At 47.5% G+C, this 18,298-nt stretch overlaps 1 protein-coding gene across 2 annotated transcripts in view; it reads right to left on the minus strand.

Moving 5' to 3' along the window:
• Positions 1–4,794: 4,794 nt before the first annotated feature.
• The window catches only part of ZNF596 (zinc finger protein 596), a 56,689-nt gene continuing 43,185 nt past the window's right edge, over positions 4,795–18,298 (minus strand). The window contains exon 5 of one of the 2 annotated variants that reach the window (XM_039461072.2): positions 4,795–9,804. In XM_039461072.2, the coding sequence (XP_039317006.1) occupies positions 9,796–9,804 (9 nt within the window). In that variant the 3' untranslated portion in view covers positions 4,795–9,795. The other variant, XM_039461071.2, reaches the window with a different exon arrangement.

Genomic DNA, 18,298 nt, shown 5'->3' on the forward strand with positions numbered 1-18,298 from the left:
CAGAGGAGTGGGTTTTAAGGGGGATGTCCTAAAATGCTGCCAATCTAGTTTCAGATCCACGGGCAACAAGAAAGAGGTGCAGGTGAGAAGGCAGTCCAGCGGGAAGGAAGGAGGAGGGTGGTTTTGAGCCAGCTGAGTGTGGAGCCTGCCACCCAGGGCACCGTGCTGTGCTGGAACCCAGGCATCCAGTCCTTCTGACAAACCCTCCAGCGCCTGGTTTGGGGCCAAACGTCCTTCCTGTGGGAGAGCAGGCGGACCCTAGGCAGCAATCCAAGCCCATCCAGAGCGGTGGCTGAGTTCAGAGCAAATGGAGCCCAGCACTCCAGAGACGTTTCTCTTCACCGCCATGATCACGTCATAAACAGTGAGGCTTGCGGAGGACTTGAGAGCTCCTTCAGTACAATCTTCCACCCACTGAACTATAATAGAAAATTAAGAGCTCGGCTAAGTTCTCTTTTGAGAAAATGGGGACTTCAGGTGGTTATGTGAGATATTCAAGTTAAAAAAATTTAAAAGTACATTCTTCTTATTAAAATTTTAGAAAGTACAGAGAAGGAAATTTTAATAGCCTACACCTATAAAACTAAGATACATTAACTTAGAAATGTGTGTGATGTCTTGATGGATTCTTTTCTATGCAATATTTATGTCTGTCCACAAAAAGCATTCACTAATTTATTTACATGGCTAATATATGTAAGGTTCTACACATTTAACATTTCACTTAATAATTCTTCATAAACATTTTCCATCAGGTAAAAATTTTTTAAAATAAATGGCTATATAATGTTTCATTGCATTTATATATCATTTGTATTTATTTCTTCATTTTGGATTCACATATTTTCAATAATTTCCATTATAATACTGTCATACCTTTGTACATGAATATTTATATTTTAAATTATTTCTTTAGTTTCCTAAAAAGTTAAATTCCTACATCTAAAGGTCAATGTGTGTATGACTCTAGATTGACGAATTTTTTTCCATGAAGCTTTTATCAGTTAACCCATGCATAGTGTTTGCAAGTGCCCCTTGCCCCATACCTTCAACAATATGGACTCTTACTGGAAGTTTCTAAGTTTCACTTCAGAATTGCAGCCCCGAGTTTAATATTAAAAACTGCACCTATGAAATTGCCTATAAATTGTCTTAGTGTCCTTTCAGCTTTGATTTCTAGAATTGTATGACACTGAAGACAAATGATATAATATCCATGAAGAAGGTTTCATGACTCCTTTCCTTATATCCAACAATCATAAAGGCAAATTCACAGTAGAGAGCCAAGAAATGTTATCTGAAAATTAACTAAAATGCTTCTTTTGTCAATAGAATGATTTGCGTTTCATTTCATTCCTTGATTTCCTGTGTATTGTTTATTACAAGAAGAAAAAATTCCTGCCATACAAAATGCTCCATGCAGGTAGAACCAAGAATCCAAAGAGACTTGAGGAGGGTGCTAGATTTATCACCACCATCATCTTCGTCATCTTCTTTTTTTTTTTCTGAGACAGGGTCTTGCTCTTCACCCAGGTATAACCTTGGCTCACTAACCTCCACCTATAGGGGCTCAAGCGATCTTCCCACCTCAGCCTCCTGAGTAGCTGCGAACCCAGGCACACACCACTGAACCCAGCTTATTTTTTAACTTTTTTTGTAGAGACAAGATTTCACTGTATTTCCCAGGCTGGTCTTGGACTCCTGGGCTCAATCCTTTTGCGTTGGCTCCCAACGCATCCAGCCCCACCTTCTTTTTGATGGAAGCTGAGCACAGAAGTTGGACTTATTGGGTGATCTAAAGACATGCCCCTCTTTAAAAGCAGAAGTCCTATCCACATGAAATGCCCTCCACCCATCCCTCCCAGCTCTCCCCATCATCCTTCCTATTGGCTCCAGGAGCGAGACACCCTCCCTGTGCCTGCAAACATCAGTGCCACAGGCCCTCTTTGGTCCTCCTGCCCACCTTCTTTGACTCCGCCCAACACCCATGGCCAGACCCATTTCCTTCTTGCACTTCTTGGTGGCACAGTGCACTTGAGCCATCGCGCCTGTTTGCTTCCCTCCCAGCGGAACTTCTCTGCTCCCTTACATGGCACTGATGCCCAGAGGCCCCCTGTGCTTGCGTCCATGGCCTTAGACGGTCCCTTGGCCTTCGTGAGCACTAGCTTCACTCTTGAATTTGGACATTTTAAGGTGACTTTTATTCTTAGCCCTCTGTAAGAGTGTCTGATCTCCCCATAGCAATCAGTGTAATTATTTTCACCCAGGGTGTTGGCCCTGGCTGCTTCAATTTTAAAGTAATCTCTCATTGTGCTGAGGAGAATTCATTAAAGTAAAGGACTGTTTTCTTCTGTCATGTCACATTAAAATACAGAGAGAAGTTGGTGTAGGGGGCAGTCAGGCTGGCTCTGAGACACATCGAGCAGCCATGGGTCTCCTGGACAGCTGGAACACTGATCAGGGAAGAGATATTGAAAATAAGAATTGCCTTTATGTACGTGTGTATGAATATACATACATATATCATGTACATATATGTGTGCATGTGTACATGTGTGCATGTGAAGACACACATGGGTGATTTATGGATAGGTAGATGACAGATATTAGTAAATAATTGATAGATGTAGGTAGGTTGATAGTTTATAGCTGATGGATGGATGTTGGATGATTCGTTGATAGATGATAGTAGGTAGATTATAGATGATAGATGATGGATGGTTGATAATGATTGATAGGTAATAAGTAGATAGTAGATAGATTATAGATAGATGGATGATAGATGATTGATAGATGGTAGATAGGTAGATAATAGATGGATGATAGATGATTGATAGTAGATTATAGAATGATTAGGAAGGTAGTAGTTAGAGATGATAGATAAATAGACGGATGATGGATGGATGGTAGATGATTGATAGATGGTAGATAGGTAGATGGGAGATAGAGATGGTAGGTAAATAAATGGATGACAGGTAGATGGATGATAGAGAGTTGATCGATGGTAGGTAAAGTAGATAGATAATAGATGGATGATAGAGAGAGAGAAGGATGATAGACTGATCATCATAACTTCACTGAGTCCTACAGTTGGATTCAAAAGTCAGCAGACTGAAACATCGGATTTCATCTAGCTATCAGAAATAGTGTATTCTGCAACAAGAGTTAAACAAGTGGGCAGGGAAAGGGCGGCTATGACGGAAGCTGCGCCTCTCAGCATGGGCACAGAGCAGGGGGAGTGGGGCCGAGCCTCCAGCAGAAACCCCTGGAGCCCAGCGTCCTCTCGACGTCTCCTCTAAGTTGGCATTGTCATTGTTGCGATGGGTGGAGGCTGGACGCTGTGAAGGCAAAGGCATACGATGCTTTCTTGCTTCTGCTATTTGATGACTCCCTTACTCATTCCCTCTGCAGTGGCTGAGGGCCAATGGTCAGTTCCTCTGCCCAAAGTGCCCTGACCATGCCTCCTCTCTCTTTTCCCTGAGCACGATCTTCCATGCTGCCTGGCTATGGTGCTGGCTCCCCTCTGATATGGAGATGCATGGGGAATTGCCAGGACATTTTACGTGGTGATGGGGGCTGGAGCCCAGTTCAAAATGCTTAGGGTAAGTAACCAAAAGTCCCAGTGTGAGCGTGAGGCATGGCTGGACCCAGGTGCTCAGCAGCATCTGGAAATTTGTCTCCATCTTCCACTCTGCTGTCTGTGTGGGCTGCATTTCTAGGCTGGTTTTCTCTGCATGGCAGCAACACAGCTCAGGGCTTGCATGACGCTCTGCAGCCCGTACGTCCCCAGAGAGGACTTTCCCTCGAGACTTCTAGCAGAGTTTCGGTATAACACGCTGGTCTTGCTGGGGTCAACCTCCCTTGGCTGAGGTTGGAAAAGGGAAGGCATATTCAAATGTTGGAGAGTTGGGATGCTTGACGTGAGTGAGATCCCTGTCCTTGGACGCTTATTCTGGGGTCACAGAATTAATTCCCCAGGACTGGGAGTCACAAGGAGCTCACTCCTGTGGCTGAAAATATACCAACACCTCCTTTCCTGGAACATTTCCCTCCTGGCGTGGGGCAGTTCTCATGCCAGAACACCTTGGGCCACAAAGAATCTTTAGGACTGAGTGTGCCTTTCTGTTTCCTTTAAGCTTTTAAGAAAAAGGATATGCAGAGGCTGATTGAGAAAAAAATACAGGCTATTTCTGGCATTAATTCTGAAAGCCGTCTGACTCGGCCAGTTTTTGGATGGTATGCCAGGCTCTTCCTGCAGGATGTAATCTCAATGCCTTTGAGTTCAGTCTGTCCTATAAATTGCTATCCCTATTCATACAGCATGTTTTCCCCTGCGTGAGGCATTTGTGAGCTCCATTAGCACTGATAGACTTTTAAATGCAGAAGCCCTGGTGAAGGGAGCAGTACTTCCCAGCTGTAGGGCACTGGCCTTCTTTGAGATAAAACCCCACCCTGGCACCAACGACATGGGAACTATTCCGTATCTTTTCACCTGAGAGGTCTTCAATTAACTGACCGTGACACCTGCATACCTGCTATGAGACCCACTCAGGGGGAGCCTGGCCCAGCCATCCCTTCTTTATGGTCACAGCATGAATACCCTGGGACATCCCTTCCCTCACTGTCCCCTCGCGGTGCTTCCTGACCACCGGGGCCTTTCTCTCACCACGCAGCTGTGCGGCTCCTCTGGCCACGCACCTCTCCAGCTCAGAACTCTGTTTTCTCCCTGATGTTCATATGAAACCAGGTTCCAGCCCTGCAGCATCATCTGCACAGCCTCCACCACAGCTCTGGTGAGCCTCGTGGCCAGCTCCTGGTGATAACGTGCGCCTTCCTGCTCCGAGAAGGTCTCCCTCTCCTCTCCATCTGCCCTGTGTGTACAGAGACATCTTTTAGGACCACCTCAGAGGAGAGTGGCCTCTCTCCTCAACCCCAAGAGGGTGGCCTCTCATGTGGGTCTCACTCATCTGACTCATATGGTTGATCTGAGGGTAGATGTGGGCCCAGCCTGCGTCTGGTTGGGGACCTCTCCCTCTCATTTGTCCTTGCTTGCTGCATGACATTGGCAAGTGCTTGCCTCTTTGAGACCCTCAGTTTTCACACCTAAGAAATAGAAAGGCAATGCCTGCCCCGCAGAAGAGTTGAGGTAGCATGTGAGAAACGCCATATGAACGACAACGCCAGCAGCATGCAGCGTGCTGTGCGTGCCATTATCGTCAGTTCCTGGTGACAGCGTTGACCGCCAAGCTTTCTTACACCTCCCACAGGGCTTGTCATGACCACGTGCAAAGGAAGGCCATGAGTCATGTTTGATCATTGATGTGTTTATTTTTCTTAGTTTTGGGATATGACAACTCTATTTTTAGCAGCTCTAGAGGCCAAAACTTTGTTAGCATTCAGCAGTTGTACTTTCTTCGAGAGTAGGTTTTGTGCTTTAAAAAAGTCTGAATCCTCTACCATTTGCAGATGTTCTGTACATGTTTGGTGTGTGAGTTGCTCAGGAAGGAAGAAAAATGTGCCCTTTTTATCTTTTAAAAAGATAGCTTGGTACTCCCTTGCCTGCATTCCTTCTCTGTGTTTAGAAACAAACCCACAGAAATGAAGGTAAAGGAAGTCTCTTGAAAAGGCAGGAAAAAAGAGGACAGAAAACAAACTCCCTTTAGAGAATTTATGTGGAGATTACCATAGGCGTCGCTGCTCTGCAGTCTGTCAGCCAGAGGTCCCTAATGCTGCACCACAGCCTGGGCAGCTGACCAACAGGAATGTGCTCTCCCAGTGTCCTGAAGGGTGGCAGTGCCAGAGCAAAGTGTGGCAGGGCTGGTCCTCCTGAGGCCTCTCCTTGGCTTGCAGACATCTTCTGCCTTGCCCTCACGTGGTCCTCCCACTGCATACGCAAACTGGACGTCCTGCCATTCCCTCAGGTGGTCCTCCCTCTGCACTCTCATCCCTGACGACCTCCCGAGCCCTCACGTGGTCCTCCCTCTGCACTCTCATCCCTGACGTCCTCCCTTGCCCTCATATGGCTCTCCCTCTGCACATACATCCATGATGTCCCTTCGCCTTCTCCTGGGGACACCAGTCCCATTGGATCAGGGCTTTCCACCTAACCTTCATCACCCGTTTGAAGGTCCTGTCTCCAAAGACAGCCACGTTAAAGGTTATGGCTTCAACACACGACTTTGGCAGGACACAGTTCAGTGGATCACACAGTCCAAGGACCTCAGCCTTCTAAACATGAGTGTGGCATTGTGGACCTCTGTCAGTAGAGACACTTTCAAGAGAATCTGGGTGAACTGTGGTGTCCATATGTCGATATTCTATTGAGTTCACAACAGGGAGTCCTCCATTTCAGAAGGATAAGAGCTTTTGTGGTGTTGACATGTAGCTGGCCATCTGCTCTAGGGATGCCAAGGCCGCTCTGCATGGGTGTCCATCCTCTTGTGGATGTCCTAAGAGAGCTTGTGTGCACGTGTGTGTGTGTGTGTGTGTGTATGTGTGTGTGTGTGTGTGCATGTGCACACATGAGTGGGAGAGGGGCCCTGGGGGCAGGAGTCGGAAAGGAAAGGAAGAGGGGTGAAGGAGAGATTAATATTGGCACTCGTTATCATGACCATGGATACACTGTAATTACAGCAACTTCTGATTCAGAACCGTGGGGGCCTCGAATGCCAATCTCTAGAGGAAATAAGAGCAGCTCTGGAGGAGGGTGGAGAAATGAGGACAGATGCATGACGTGCAGACATTAGCACCCACTGGGTTGCTTCCTGCAATTGTGGAAATGAACTCATTTTCATTCTTGTGTCATTACCTTAGTTATCTTGAAAACAAGCAGTGTGCTTTCCATTTTGTCATTTAAATTTGTACTTGCCTTTCTCGGGTTTTTGTGTGTTTCTTCTGTAAAACTTAAAACATATTCTAAATTACCTGGCTCTCCTCTTTTTCTCCAATAAGTTTCTCTTGCACTGAACTATCTTCTCCTTTGTTTAGCACTAGATGAAGAAGATGAAGGCTTTGGCCTTGCATTTTTTTTTTTTAACACCTCTGACTCTAACGTTAGGGCTTTGGTGCTCCAACCTCCCTTGCACGTATTTGAGGGAAATGTGTCTCTGTGTCTGCACATCATGTGGTTTCTCCCCCTGAGAAGAGGATGCTGTCGGGTGCCACGTGCAGGAGTCTCAAGTGTTTGAGGACAGGAGACAGGGCTCGTGCATGGTGCCTTTTAGACTTCCAGATTGGTTCTTACTATTATTTGTGAAGCTGCCTTCCTTTCTATCTTCTAGATACCATCAACTGGGGAAAAAACACCATTACACAGACTAGAAATTCCTTGGAAGTTGAACTCTAATTTCTCTTTAGAGTTCTTTTTTCAGAAGTGGCCCTTTCAGAACTTGAAGCCAAACGGCTGTGATTGTGCGGTCTGAGGCCAAGAATGTGTCCAGCTACAGAAATCTGAACTCTGCCACTGGGGTTGCTGTTAACAGGGAGGGTACAACAGCTGCCTGTGCCACTCCTCCTCCTGTCCCACCTCAGGACAGAGGGAGTTGAAGACAGAGCATCTGCCCCATCAGATTGGGTGTGCACGCCCCGGGAGCAAGCAGCGCTTTCCTCCGAGTGACTCTTGGATGCGGTTTCCCAGCTGACTTGAAGTCAAGCTGTGAGCTAGCACAGTGCCAGGCATTGCAGGGTGGGCAGTGGACAGGGCACAGAATTTGCCATCCAGGAGTTTGTACCAAACCCAAGAAGCAAAGACCCATGTGAGAAATAGTGTAGAATAAGGTAGTGTTTGATAAAACCAGAAGTGTAGCTCATACAAAAGTGCTCTAACACAAACCAGGATAAGCCAGAACATGTGAAGAAAGGCTTAGAAAAAGGTGACAGTGATGAAAACAATAGCCAGCGTTTACTAAATGCCTCGCATGACAGATACTCCACATTCATTAATGAGATCTTTCCATAACCCAGTTATCAAACCATCAGTATGCAAATACACTACTCTCCATCCAAAACCAAAGCAAACAAAAATCAGCCAACCAAACACAAAGCAACAGATGACCTGACTTTCCTCTCTGGTGCTTCTGCACCCACCTCCAGCACATTCTTCCCCTCTGTTACTGTAACACCCAAAACAGCTGTCCGTCCCTTCTCCATTTAACCCCTTCTCACGCTGTCCGTTGCCTCCAACTCTAGGGTTCAATAGGAACTACTCTTAGTAAAGTCTCCATTAATGCCCATTTTGCAAAGTTCAATCAAAAGCCTCACACTTCACCTTCTTTGTCCTCTCAACAGTATTTGGACAGTTTTTTTCTTTTTTGAGACAGGGTCTTGCTCCGTCACCCCGGCTGCAGTGCGGTGGTGCGATCATAGCTCACTGCAGCCTCAACCTCCCAGGCTCAAGCGATCCTCCCATCTCAGCCTTCTGAGTAGCTGGGACTACAGGCGCGTGCACCACCATGCCTGGGTGTTTCTTTCGGTAGAGATGAGGTCTCACTTGGACACTTTTGCTAACCTTTTTAGAAACCAACATTTTAAATACTCGTCTGTGAAGTTTTTCACTTGGCTTCCAAGGCACCGCCTTTCTGACTTTCCTTCTGTCTCCTTGCTGCACAGCTGGACCCTTCTCTCCCAGCCTGTACATTTTGGGAAGCTCCGGTGTACAGTCCTGCCTCTCCTTTCTCCCTCCCCAGGCCATGTCATGCTGTCCCAAGAGTCATGATGCTGTGGATTCACAGATGTAGTCAGCCTTGTTCTCTGGGCTCACATATCCAACTTCTTGTAGGACATCTCCGCTTGGAAGTCTGGTTCAAAACAGAACTTTTGACTTCTCTCCCTGCTCTGACTGTGACTGTAGAAAGCGATGCTGCATTTACTGGGCTGCTCATGGCCCAGACTTAGGAATTTTCTTTAAACCCACCCCTCTGCATCCGGCGAGCCTCGCTATCTCTACCCTCAACACACTCCAAACCCGACAGGTGTGGGTCGCCCCATCACTACACTGGGCTCAAGTATGATTGTCCCTTACACGAGAGCATGGCAGCCCCATGCTACCTGGCTACCACTGCCTCCCCACCTCACTTTCCACACTGCAGCCTGAGCCCTCTGTGAAAGACAAATACAATTATAGCATTCTCTTGCTCAAAGCTCAGCAACGAAATCCTGTCACTTCATAAAAGAGCCCCTGCTTTGAACTGTGGTCCACAGACCTGCATGGCCTGGCCTCCCAGGTAACCTCTGCTTTCCTATCTGCCATCCCTGCAGCCGAGACCATGTCCACATGGAGCAGGTACCAAGGCCATGTCATCTCCTAAATTATGTCCACTCCACTGTTGGGTAGATTGAAGCTTGAAGAGCTGGAGTAATGTAAGTGCTTCCACAGTTCTCGTGAGTGGCTGAATTTGAGCCCAGGTCATCTGATTCCAAGGCAGCATAGATGCAACGCCTGCGTCATGCAGGGCCCCATTGCGGTGGCTGGGAAACCTGTGCCATCTCTTAACTGTTGGAGAAATAGAAGCTGGCATTCATGTGCAGGGAAGTAGCAACAAATGTGAAGAGGAAAGGGACAGAAGGGGCCAGTGGAATTAAGAAAAGGCGAGCTTTATAGGACCAGAGTTGGAACACTGTGCCGAGCCGAGCCTGAGGAGCAGAAGGCGTCTGTTGGGGGTTACAGGACCTGAGTGCACCCCGAGCCCCGGGAAGCTGTGGACGGCCTGCGGCCACGGAGCAGCCAGGTACTCCAAGCTCACCGCTTATTCCATCAACAGGCACACCAGGGGTTTCCACAGAAATAATAGATCTGCTCTATAGAGTCTGTGGAAAGAGAAAAAAGCTACATGTTTTTGTGTCTATCGGCAAGAAAATATACTTCATCTCATATTTTAAATTGAAATGTGTGGCACTTAACTTCTTTCTCTTAAAAAACATTCTGCTTTCAAATCAGTAAACATCCTATAAAAAGCAATAAGAAATTCTTAGTGACTTAACGTTCAGTCTGTTTGGATCATTGGGCTTCAGGTTACACGATACCCAAAATCCTTCCAACCCAGCATCTGACACGAGAATTGAAGCACAGTATGGAACCTGTTTGAATGAATTTGGAACTGTATTTTCTTTGCTCTGTGTGTGTGTGTGTGTGTGTGTGTGTGTGTGTGTGTGTGTGTGTTTTATGTATATACAATCTATACATATAAATTTTATATATTTCTACTTGAGTGATATTTTATTAAAAAGGGATATATTTTATTCTAGACTCCAATTTTTTTATGAAAAGACTAGAGAATGCCCATTTCCCCTGTGGTTTTAATAACCATATTTTGCCTTTAACTTAAAGGAGCATCTCACAATTGGCCAAAGCTAGAATACTTAGAGTTTGCTGTGTGCTATGTCCTCTGTGGAAACTCCTTCTCCTTGAGAATTATCAGTGCTTCAGAGGTGACATCATTTTCCATATGAACAGATGCGTATTACGTTTTCAATTTACCAGAAAACTTTAGCTGAAAATCATGTTTTTTCCTCTAAGAATGTTTGAAACTGAATTAAAATTCATAAAGGTGATAAATAAGCATATAAAAAGATGCTCCACATGATCTGTTACCAGGGAAATGCAAATAAAAATGTCAGCAAGACACTGCCACACCCTTATTAGAGGGGCTGAAATCCAGACCCTGACAGCACGAAATGCTGACAAGGATGTGGAGCAACAGGGACTCTCATCCATTCCAAAGTGGGAATGCAAAACAGCCACTTTGGAAGACAGTTTGGCAGTTTCTTATAAAACCAAACATTTTACCATGAAATCCAGCAATCATGCTACCTGGTACTTACCCAAATAAACTAAAAACATATGTCCATGCAAAAATCTGCACACAGATGTTTATAGCAGCTTTATTCGTAACTGCCAAAACTTGAAAACAACCGAGACGCCCTTCGGTAGCTGAAAGGATAGGCTGCGGTGCATCAGACGGTGGGATATTATACTCAGCTAAACAGAGATGAGCTGTGGGGCCGTGACGAGGCATGAAGGAAGCTTAAATGCATGTTCTTAAGGGAAAGAAGTCAACCTGAAAAGGGTGCATACTTGTGTGATTCTGGAACAGGCTAAATTATGGAATCAGTAAAAGGACCAGTGGTTGTCAGTGGTTAGCTGGGAGGGAAAGATGAACAGGTGGAACACAGAGGATTTTTAGGGCCGTGAAACCACCCTGCATGATTCTCTAATGGTGGACAGACATCATTATACTTGTTCAAACCTATAGAATTAACACCCAAAGTGAACCCCAATGTAGATGATGGGCTATGGGTGACAAAATGTCTACTCGGCCTCACTGACTGTCACAAATGCAATGCTCTCTGGGGAACACTGATAGTGGGGAGGCTGTGTGAGGGGAGGAGGTAACGGGAACTCTCTGTACTTTCCACTTAATTTTACTGTTCTAAAAAATAAAGTCTATTTAAAAGGAAAAAAAATTCATTAAAAAAAAGTTATTGATTTTATGACAACTGTGCTTTCTTGATCGCTACCAGATATTTCTCCTAAAAGGCAACTGAGAAATATGTTGAAGCTGAAAAATCTCTTCAGGACAGTACTTCAGTGAACCATTCAGTGAACAAAGTGTCCCTGGACACAGATAGCTCTGCGGAGGATTTCACGCCCCCCCCCCCCACCAACAGAAGACTGTCAGCTGCTCCTGCAGGGCTAGAGGTGCCTGCTGTGTGTCTGAGGCCCTGCTGTGTCGGCCTTTGGGGAAGAGGACAGGTCCCAGTCAACACTGGGCATCCTCATCTCTAGGGCTCTCTCTAGGTTTGTCTAAAGTCTGGGTGGCTCTTCTCCATCTGAGACAGTGCTTGGTATGTGCCTCGACAGCATGAGCTATTCTTGAGTGCAGCTTGGGGAGGTCATCCGGCACACACTGTGGCCCCAGGCCCTAGCACAGAGTTTAGGGACAAAATTCAGATCCTAAGAAAGGACTAGAAGAAGGATCCTAGCCAGAAGGATGAGGGGTGCCGCGACCGACGAGTCCTGAGTGTGTCGTTATTTGAAAGAGGGAAAGAGAGACAAGAGACGACTTCACAGCTGAGGACATGGAAGCCCTGAGACATCAAAGGTCACATGCAGTGGTGTCGGAGGCAGGCCGTGGAGGAGCTGGGGGGGACAAAGAGGAGACAGTCGGTGCATACTGAGTCCTGGGCCTGGGTGGCCTGGTGGGACCTGGGTGCTCTTCAGGGACCTCCCTCATTTTATGAGACTGATGTGTTAGGGGCGTCCTGTGTAAACAAACTGTGAAGGCACTGGGAACTCTGGGATCAGGGCCAGCTTTCCACAGCCATTACCTGGTGGGGCAGCTGTGGGATCTTCCCTAGCCCCTCCTGTTGAGGGGTGGTCTGAGCCCATCCACCATGGCCACTGCTGGTACCTGGAATTCACCTCAGGGATGTGTTTTATTTTGTTTTTTTCTTTTCTTTCTTTTTTTGCTTTCTTTATTTTTGTCGTAAGTCTCAGCCTTTTTAAAGACCACTTTATTGAGATATGATTGGCATATAAAAAGTTGTACTGGTTAGTCCTGTTGCTACTTTTCAAGGCAACTGTCTTCTCACATCATATAGTTTCCGAAATCAGCTGGCTCACCATATGCCCCAACTCCACGCCATCCGTGTAAAGAATGCCGTGTCCGCACTGACTTTAAGTTGTCTACCGCTGCAGATCCAGAGCTCTTTCTTGCTCTGTGGTTCTGCAGGAGACATGACTGAAGTACCTGTGGCAGAGAGGTGGCTAGAACAGAGGAATGCAGGAGGCAGGGTAGTCCTGGGAGGAAGTGGTCAGTTGCCAGACTGATTCGAAATTGGATATTACAGTAGGTTTGATCCAAGAATTGAGATTCATAGGGCAATCTCTGCAGACCACTTTCCACTGTGAATCCTGAGATGAAATGAAGATTACTGGACCAAGAAAATTGGGAAATGCCTGATACGCAGCCCATTTGGAAGGTGCTGAGTTTGGAGATCCCTAGAAACCAGACGATGAAGAGCATGGCTCCTCAGGCAAGGCACTTCCTCCGCGGCTGCAGTGGCCCTGGTGCACTCAGGAGACTGCAGTGACCTCACTTCCCTCCTCAACACCAGTGTGACCACACCCAGACTCCTACAACCTCAGACTTGGAGTAGGGGTTGGGGACAGGTGTTAGGGTGACAGGGAAGAGGACACATGGCCTGTGCTTGAATGTGGAATGTGAACTCTGTAACATACAGCATCTACAATAAGGCTCCTTCCAGCAAAAACAGCGAGGCTGGGACAGCTTGCTCTTGTGCCTAATGGAGAACCTTCTGTCTGAAGACTGGAGAAAGAGCTCCAGTGAGATTGACCGTGAGGTCCTGGTTCACGTAATCATGAAAGCTGCAAAGTCCCACAGCCTGGCATCAGCAAGGTGAAGATCCAGGAAAGCCCGTGGCTTCTTTCAAAGGCTCGAGAGCTGGAAAGTCGAGGGCAAGAGAAGACTGGTGTTCCAGCGCCACCATCAGGCAGAGAGGGAATTCAGCCTTATGAGGCCAGCCCGTGATCTTCACTCAGTCCACTGCTTCAAATGCTCATCTCTTCCAGAAACATTCTCACAGACACACTCGGAAATTATGCTTTAACAGCCATCTGGGCGTCTCATGGCCCAGTTAAGTTGACACATAAAATTAACAATCACATAAGAACACACCTTCAAATTCAGGTTGTTTTTGAATGCCTGAGTATGACCTTCTAAAAAGCATGTGCCTATGAGGTATTTGAATACATCCTCATTTAAATTCCATAATAGAATATGTAAATAAATACTGTATTTGTCTTAAATATATCTTTGATATAAATATACCTATTATATAAAAGTTACATCATTTCATAGTATTTTGTGGTCTCAATTCAGTCCAACGTAATGTAACTATAAAAAATGTATTGAAACCTTAGGTTACAGGGAAGGAAAACTAAGACAGGTGCAGCCTTGACTTGCAATGAATTTACAAATTACTGTGGGAAGAAATACATGTGCACAGAAGGCTATGATGCGGGCCATGCTTGTCAGAGTATTCTGAGGAAGGTCTTTCCAAAACAGCTCTGATTATGAAAAATGTCCAAGATCTCCACATTGTCTGCAGGAGAAGACGTAACCCCTGTAGAACTTCCTACAGAGGCATTTGCTGTCGAATTTGTTTTCCTTCACCATGCTCTGCTTTCTCCTAACCTACAGTCAGGAGTCTTTAGGCTTTCATCACACCCAGGCACTCATAGATCTCTCAAAAATCTGTAGCCTAGAATTCTTGTTTTATTTTCTACACTGAGCATGTATCAAAACTTACTTAAACCTCAGCTCCCTGCTCAGCGTCCCCCACTTCTCCAGGCAGGCTTTGTCTGTTCCTCTCTGGCACTTCCTGGACACATTGTATGCACCTACTGTAGATTTTCAATATAAAATCATGAGGATTCATTTACTCATCTGCGTTCCTTGGCCGAGGAATCCTTGGGCCGGGGCCGCTCTACTCACCCTGTAGGTCCCTGAGGAGCCTGGGTGCTGCCTGAAGATGCAAGGCGGGAGAGTGGGGTGAGCGCACGGGTGAAGGGGCCTCAGGAGAAACCTTGTTTCTCTCGCTTCTGCTGTTCATCCTGAAGGTGTTCAGAACCTTTGATCTTGCCTTCACCCGGCAGAATAGTGCCCTAATCTTGTTCATTTTTCCTAAAATACCAGTGCACAGAATAATGGCCCCCAAAGGTCAAAAATGGCCCCCTACCAATTCACAGAATCTGTGAAGAAGCTCTCTCACTTGGAGAAGGGGCTCTGCAGATACGACTAAGTTATGGATCTTGAGATGGAGATTATCTGGTTGTCTGGGTTGGTCATACAGGGGGAGGCAGGAGAAAGATGTGAGGGTGCAAGCAGGTCACAGGTGGCAACGGAAGGTGCTGCCCTGCTGGTCCTGAGGATGGAGGACAGGACGGGCATGAGCTCAGGAAGACCTGCCCCTCTGGAAACTGGAAAAGGCTGGGAACAGATTTCCCCCTGAGCTTCCAGAGGAACGCAGCCCTGCTCACACTTTGATTTCAGGACGTTTGACCTCCAGAACTGTAAGAAAATTAAATTGTTTAAACCACGAAGTGTGTGGCAACTTTTACAGCAGCTGCAGGAGCTAACCCAGCACTTACGTCTTTCCTCTTCCGAGCTGCTCTCCAGGGTTCCTGCTCTCAGCGTTCCATGGCCGACACCGTGCACAGTACTTCTGTGAGGGGGAGGAATACTGAGCGTATTCACTTTGTGGTTAGAAGAGTTCTTATTTCATAATGCTGGTGGCAAAATAATGTCAAAAGTACAGTAGTCAAGAACATTTGGAGAAGATGAGATTTCTAGAGAATTTTGAGTACCAGAAAGTCACACTGAATTTGCGTTGGAGGAATGACTGTATTGGACACAATTTACAGTGATGTATTCTTTTCCATTGGACGCACAGGAATCTATACTTAATAGAGCTTTGTAGAGCCACACATAACATGCATCTGATCTTTTCTATAATTAGCTCTGTTCTGTTTTCTCAGAGAATTAAAAGCACATTTAAGAGGAACTCTGGGGTGGTGATAGCAATGTTCTGTTGCTTTTGTATTTCCCCAGATTCTCCCAGAAACATACACATACCAGAGTTTATAGCAAAACAAGGACCCATTGACATACATTCAACAAAACCGGGGACTAAGTACTCCCGTGAACCCCACATGTGGCAGAGCATGTGGGGTTCAACACCATGACTCAGCTCTGTGTTGAAGCAAGTTAGGAAGGAAAGAGTGCTTCCAAAGGCCCCACAAACAGGAGCACCTTGAGATGCCAAAAGGAATTCACGAGGAAGTGAGGTATAAGCAGAGGCCCTGGCCCAGGAGCCCTGAAGGACACAGTTTGCAGCTAGCTGGGCCGTGTCATGGACCAAATATTTGTGTCTCCCCCTCCCCCTAAATTCCTATGTTGAAGCCCTCACCCCCAGTGGGATGATATTAGCAGGTGGGGCCTCTGGGAGGTCTCTAGGGTTGGATGAGGTCCCGTAACTGGACTGATGTCAAAAGAAGAGGAGGAGACCACAGCCCTCTGTCCTCCAGGTGAGGACACAGCCAGAAGGACCGTCTATGAACCTAGCACCACAAGAACCCACCTTGCTGGCACCTTCGTCTCAGACTTGCAGCAGCCAGCATGGTGAGAAAGCAGCGCAGACGGTGGTGAGCAGTGGCGTCTTCTTGCTTTTCCCTCTACCTTTCCCGACGTTTCCATTTTCCCAGCCTCCCTGGGACTCTCACTGGCTGGAAGGAGGAAGCCCCTGAGCGATGCACTGTGTGTCATAGGCCCATTGCTCCGTGAGCTTCTCTGGTCTATGTAGTCACCATATGTGGTCTTTCTTGCCACTCATATACATTTTCCTGAAGGCCAGGCCCATGCTTGCCTCATCCGCCGCGTGTCTCAGAGCCCTGGGCCCGTGTGGCCAAGTTTAGTGTTCCATAGGCATTTGCTGAATGATCCCAAACTGGTCTATGGTCCGATTCTGCTGCTGGCGTTTCCTTGGTGCGGGGTTCATGAGTTCCTCTCCTATGTGAGAGCTTGGCATCCTTTGTGAAGGGAGGAAGAGGCTGCAGAGCCTTCCTGGATGGAGGACTGACTCCCGCAGTGTGGGTTTTATGCATGTGCAGGCCACAGGAACAGGCACTGGGAGGCCGGCAGGCCTCCATGCCATGCCTCTGCCCCACAGGGGGCATCCAGTCATTGACATAACGAGAGCCCCAATAATGAGGGGGCAGAACTGGGGCGGGCTGTGGGATCCAGAAGCTTTGTTACGTCAGAGCCATGGAATGAGGCACACTATCACCCTGAGGAACAAACGCCCCAAATTTTCATGGGCCATTCATGGGCAGCCTCTACCACCAAGATTCACGAACCCATGGAACAACACATTATCCCTTCTTCTCCTGACCTCTCCATGAAAGACCAGCTCTCCTGGATCCTGGGGCAACTGGACCCCAAGGGTACCTCCCTGGGGAATGGATATATTTTTCATCAGCAGAAATATAGTGGCTCATCAGGTTCAGTTGCTGACGGGATCAAGCATTCCTTCTACAGAAAAACCAAGCCCCAAGAAGTGGCCTTTAATTAACCCCTCTAGTAATTCCAAACTAATTTTTTAAAAGCGCTCATTGGTTTAAGTGCATGCTATGTGCTTTAAAATACGAGCTGGCTGCATCTCATAGGAGGAAGTAACTCTCAGTGGCCTCTGGGAGCCTCCGGTCTCTGGCTCGGTGACCACAGGGCAGCCCCGTGATGAGACTGGCTGTGCTCCGGGTTCCCACTGGTACCTGAAGTGGGCAGATGGGAACCTGTGCTCTGCTGACCTTGAGAGCAGGGAGGCCAGGAGCCCTGTGGGCTAAGTAACCCTCTGAAGTGCTCGCTGGCCTGGAAAGAATGTGTTTTTCAGGCTTAATCTGGTTGTTGGAAAATGTAATTTGCTGTGTAAACAAGCAGCAGACCGGCCATTCTGCTGGCAGCTGCCGCTGCCTCGGGCATCTTTCCAGAGGTGCCTTCCTGCAGGGCTCCATCCCTTGTTATCCCAGGCCCTTGAAAGACTGCACGCTGGGGAAAGCCTCACGTCTGCACAGAAAGTGCATTTAATCCTTATTTTACTAGGTGAGCTTACCTCTTGGGACCCCCCCAGCTGATAGATGAGAGGCACCTGACTTTGAAAAGGAACCAAACCCAAGCGTGTACACTTCACAGCAACTAGATTAATCCTAGTATTCGCCTAGGCTGCACGCTAACCTGCTAAGCCTTTCTGAGGGTCTGTTTCCGTCCTTGAATCACAATGGTACCAGGAGGGGCACTGGAGATGTGCTGGGCCTGTGGGAGCCAAGGGGAGGGCAGACCTCCCGCCCGACACCCCCAACCCCACTCACACCTCCCACCTTGCAGCCCACATCCCACATCCTGCACCCCACACCCCACACCCAATACCCCCTACCCCCTACCCCCACCTCCACCCCCAACCCCACCCTCAGCTCCCATCCCACCCCACAGCCCCCAACCCCACATCCCACACCCCCCACACCTACCCCACATCCCCCCAACTCCACCCTCACCCACCACCTCCCACCTCTCACCACTCACCCAGTCCCCACCCTATATCCTCCACCCCAGGCGTCCCCAAACTTTTTACATGGGGGGGCCAGTTCACTGTCCCTCAGACCGTTGGAGGGCCACCGCATACTGTGCTCCTCTCACTGACCACCAATGAAAGAGGTGCCCCTTCCTGA

Source organism: Saimiri boliviensis, chromosome 13, assembly GCF_048565385.1.
Source record: "Saimiri boliviensis isolate mSaiBol1 chromosome 13, mSaiBol1.pri, whole genome shotgun sequence".
Lineage (NCBI taxonomy): Eukaryota > Metazoa > Chordata > Mammalia > Primates > Cebidae > Saimiri > Saimiri boliviensis.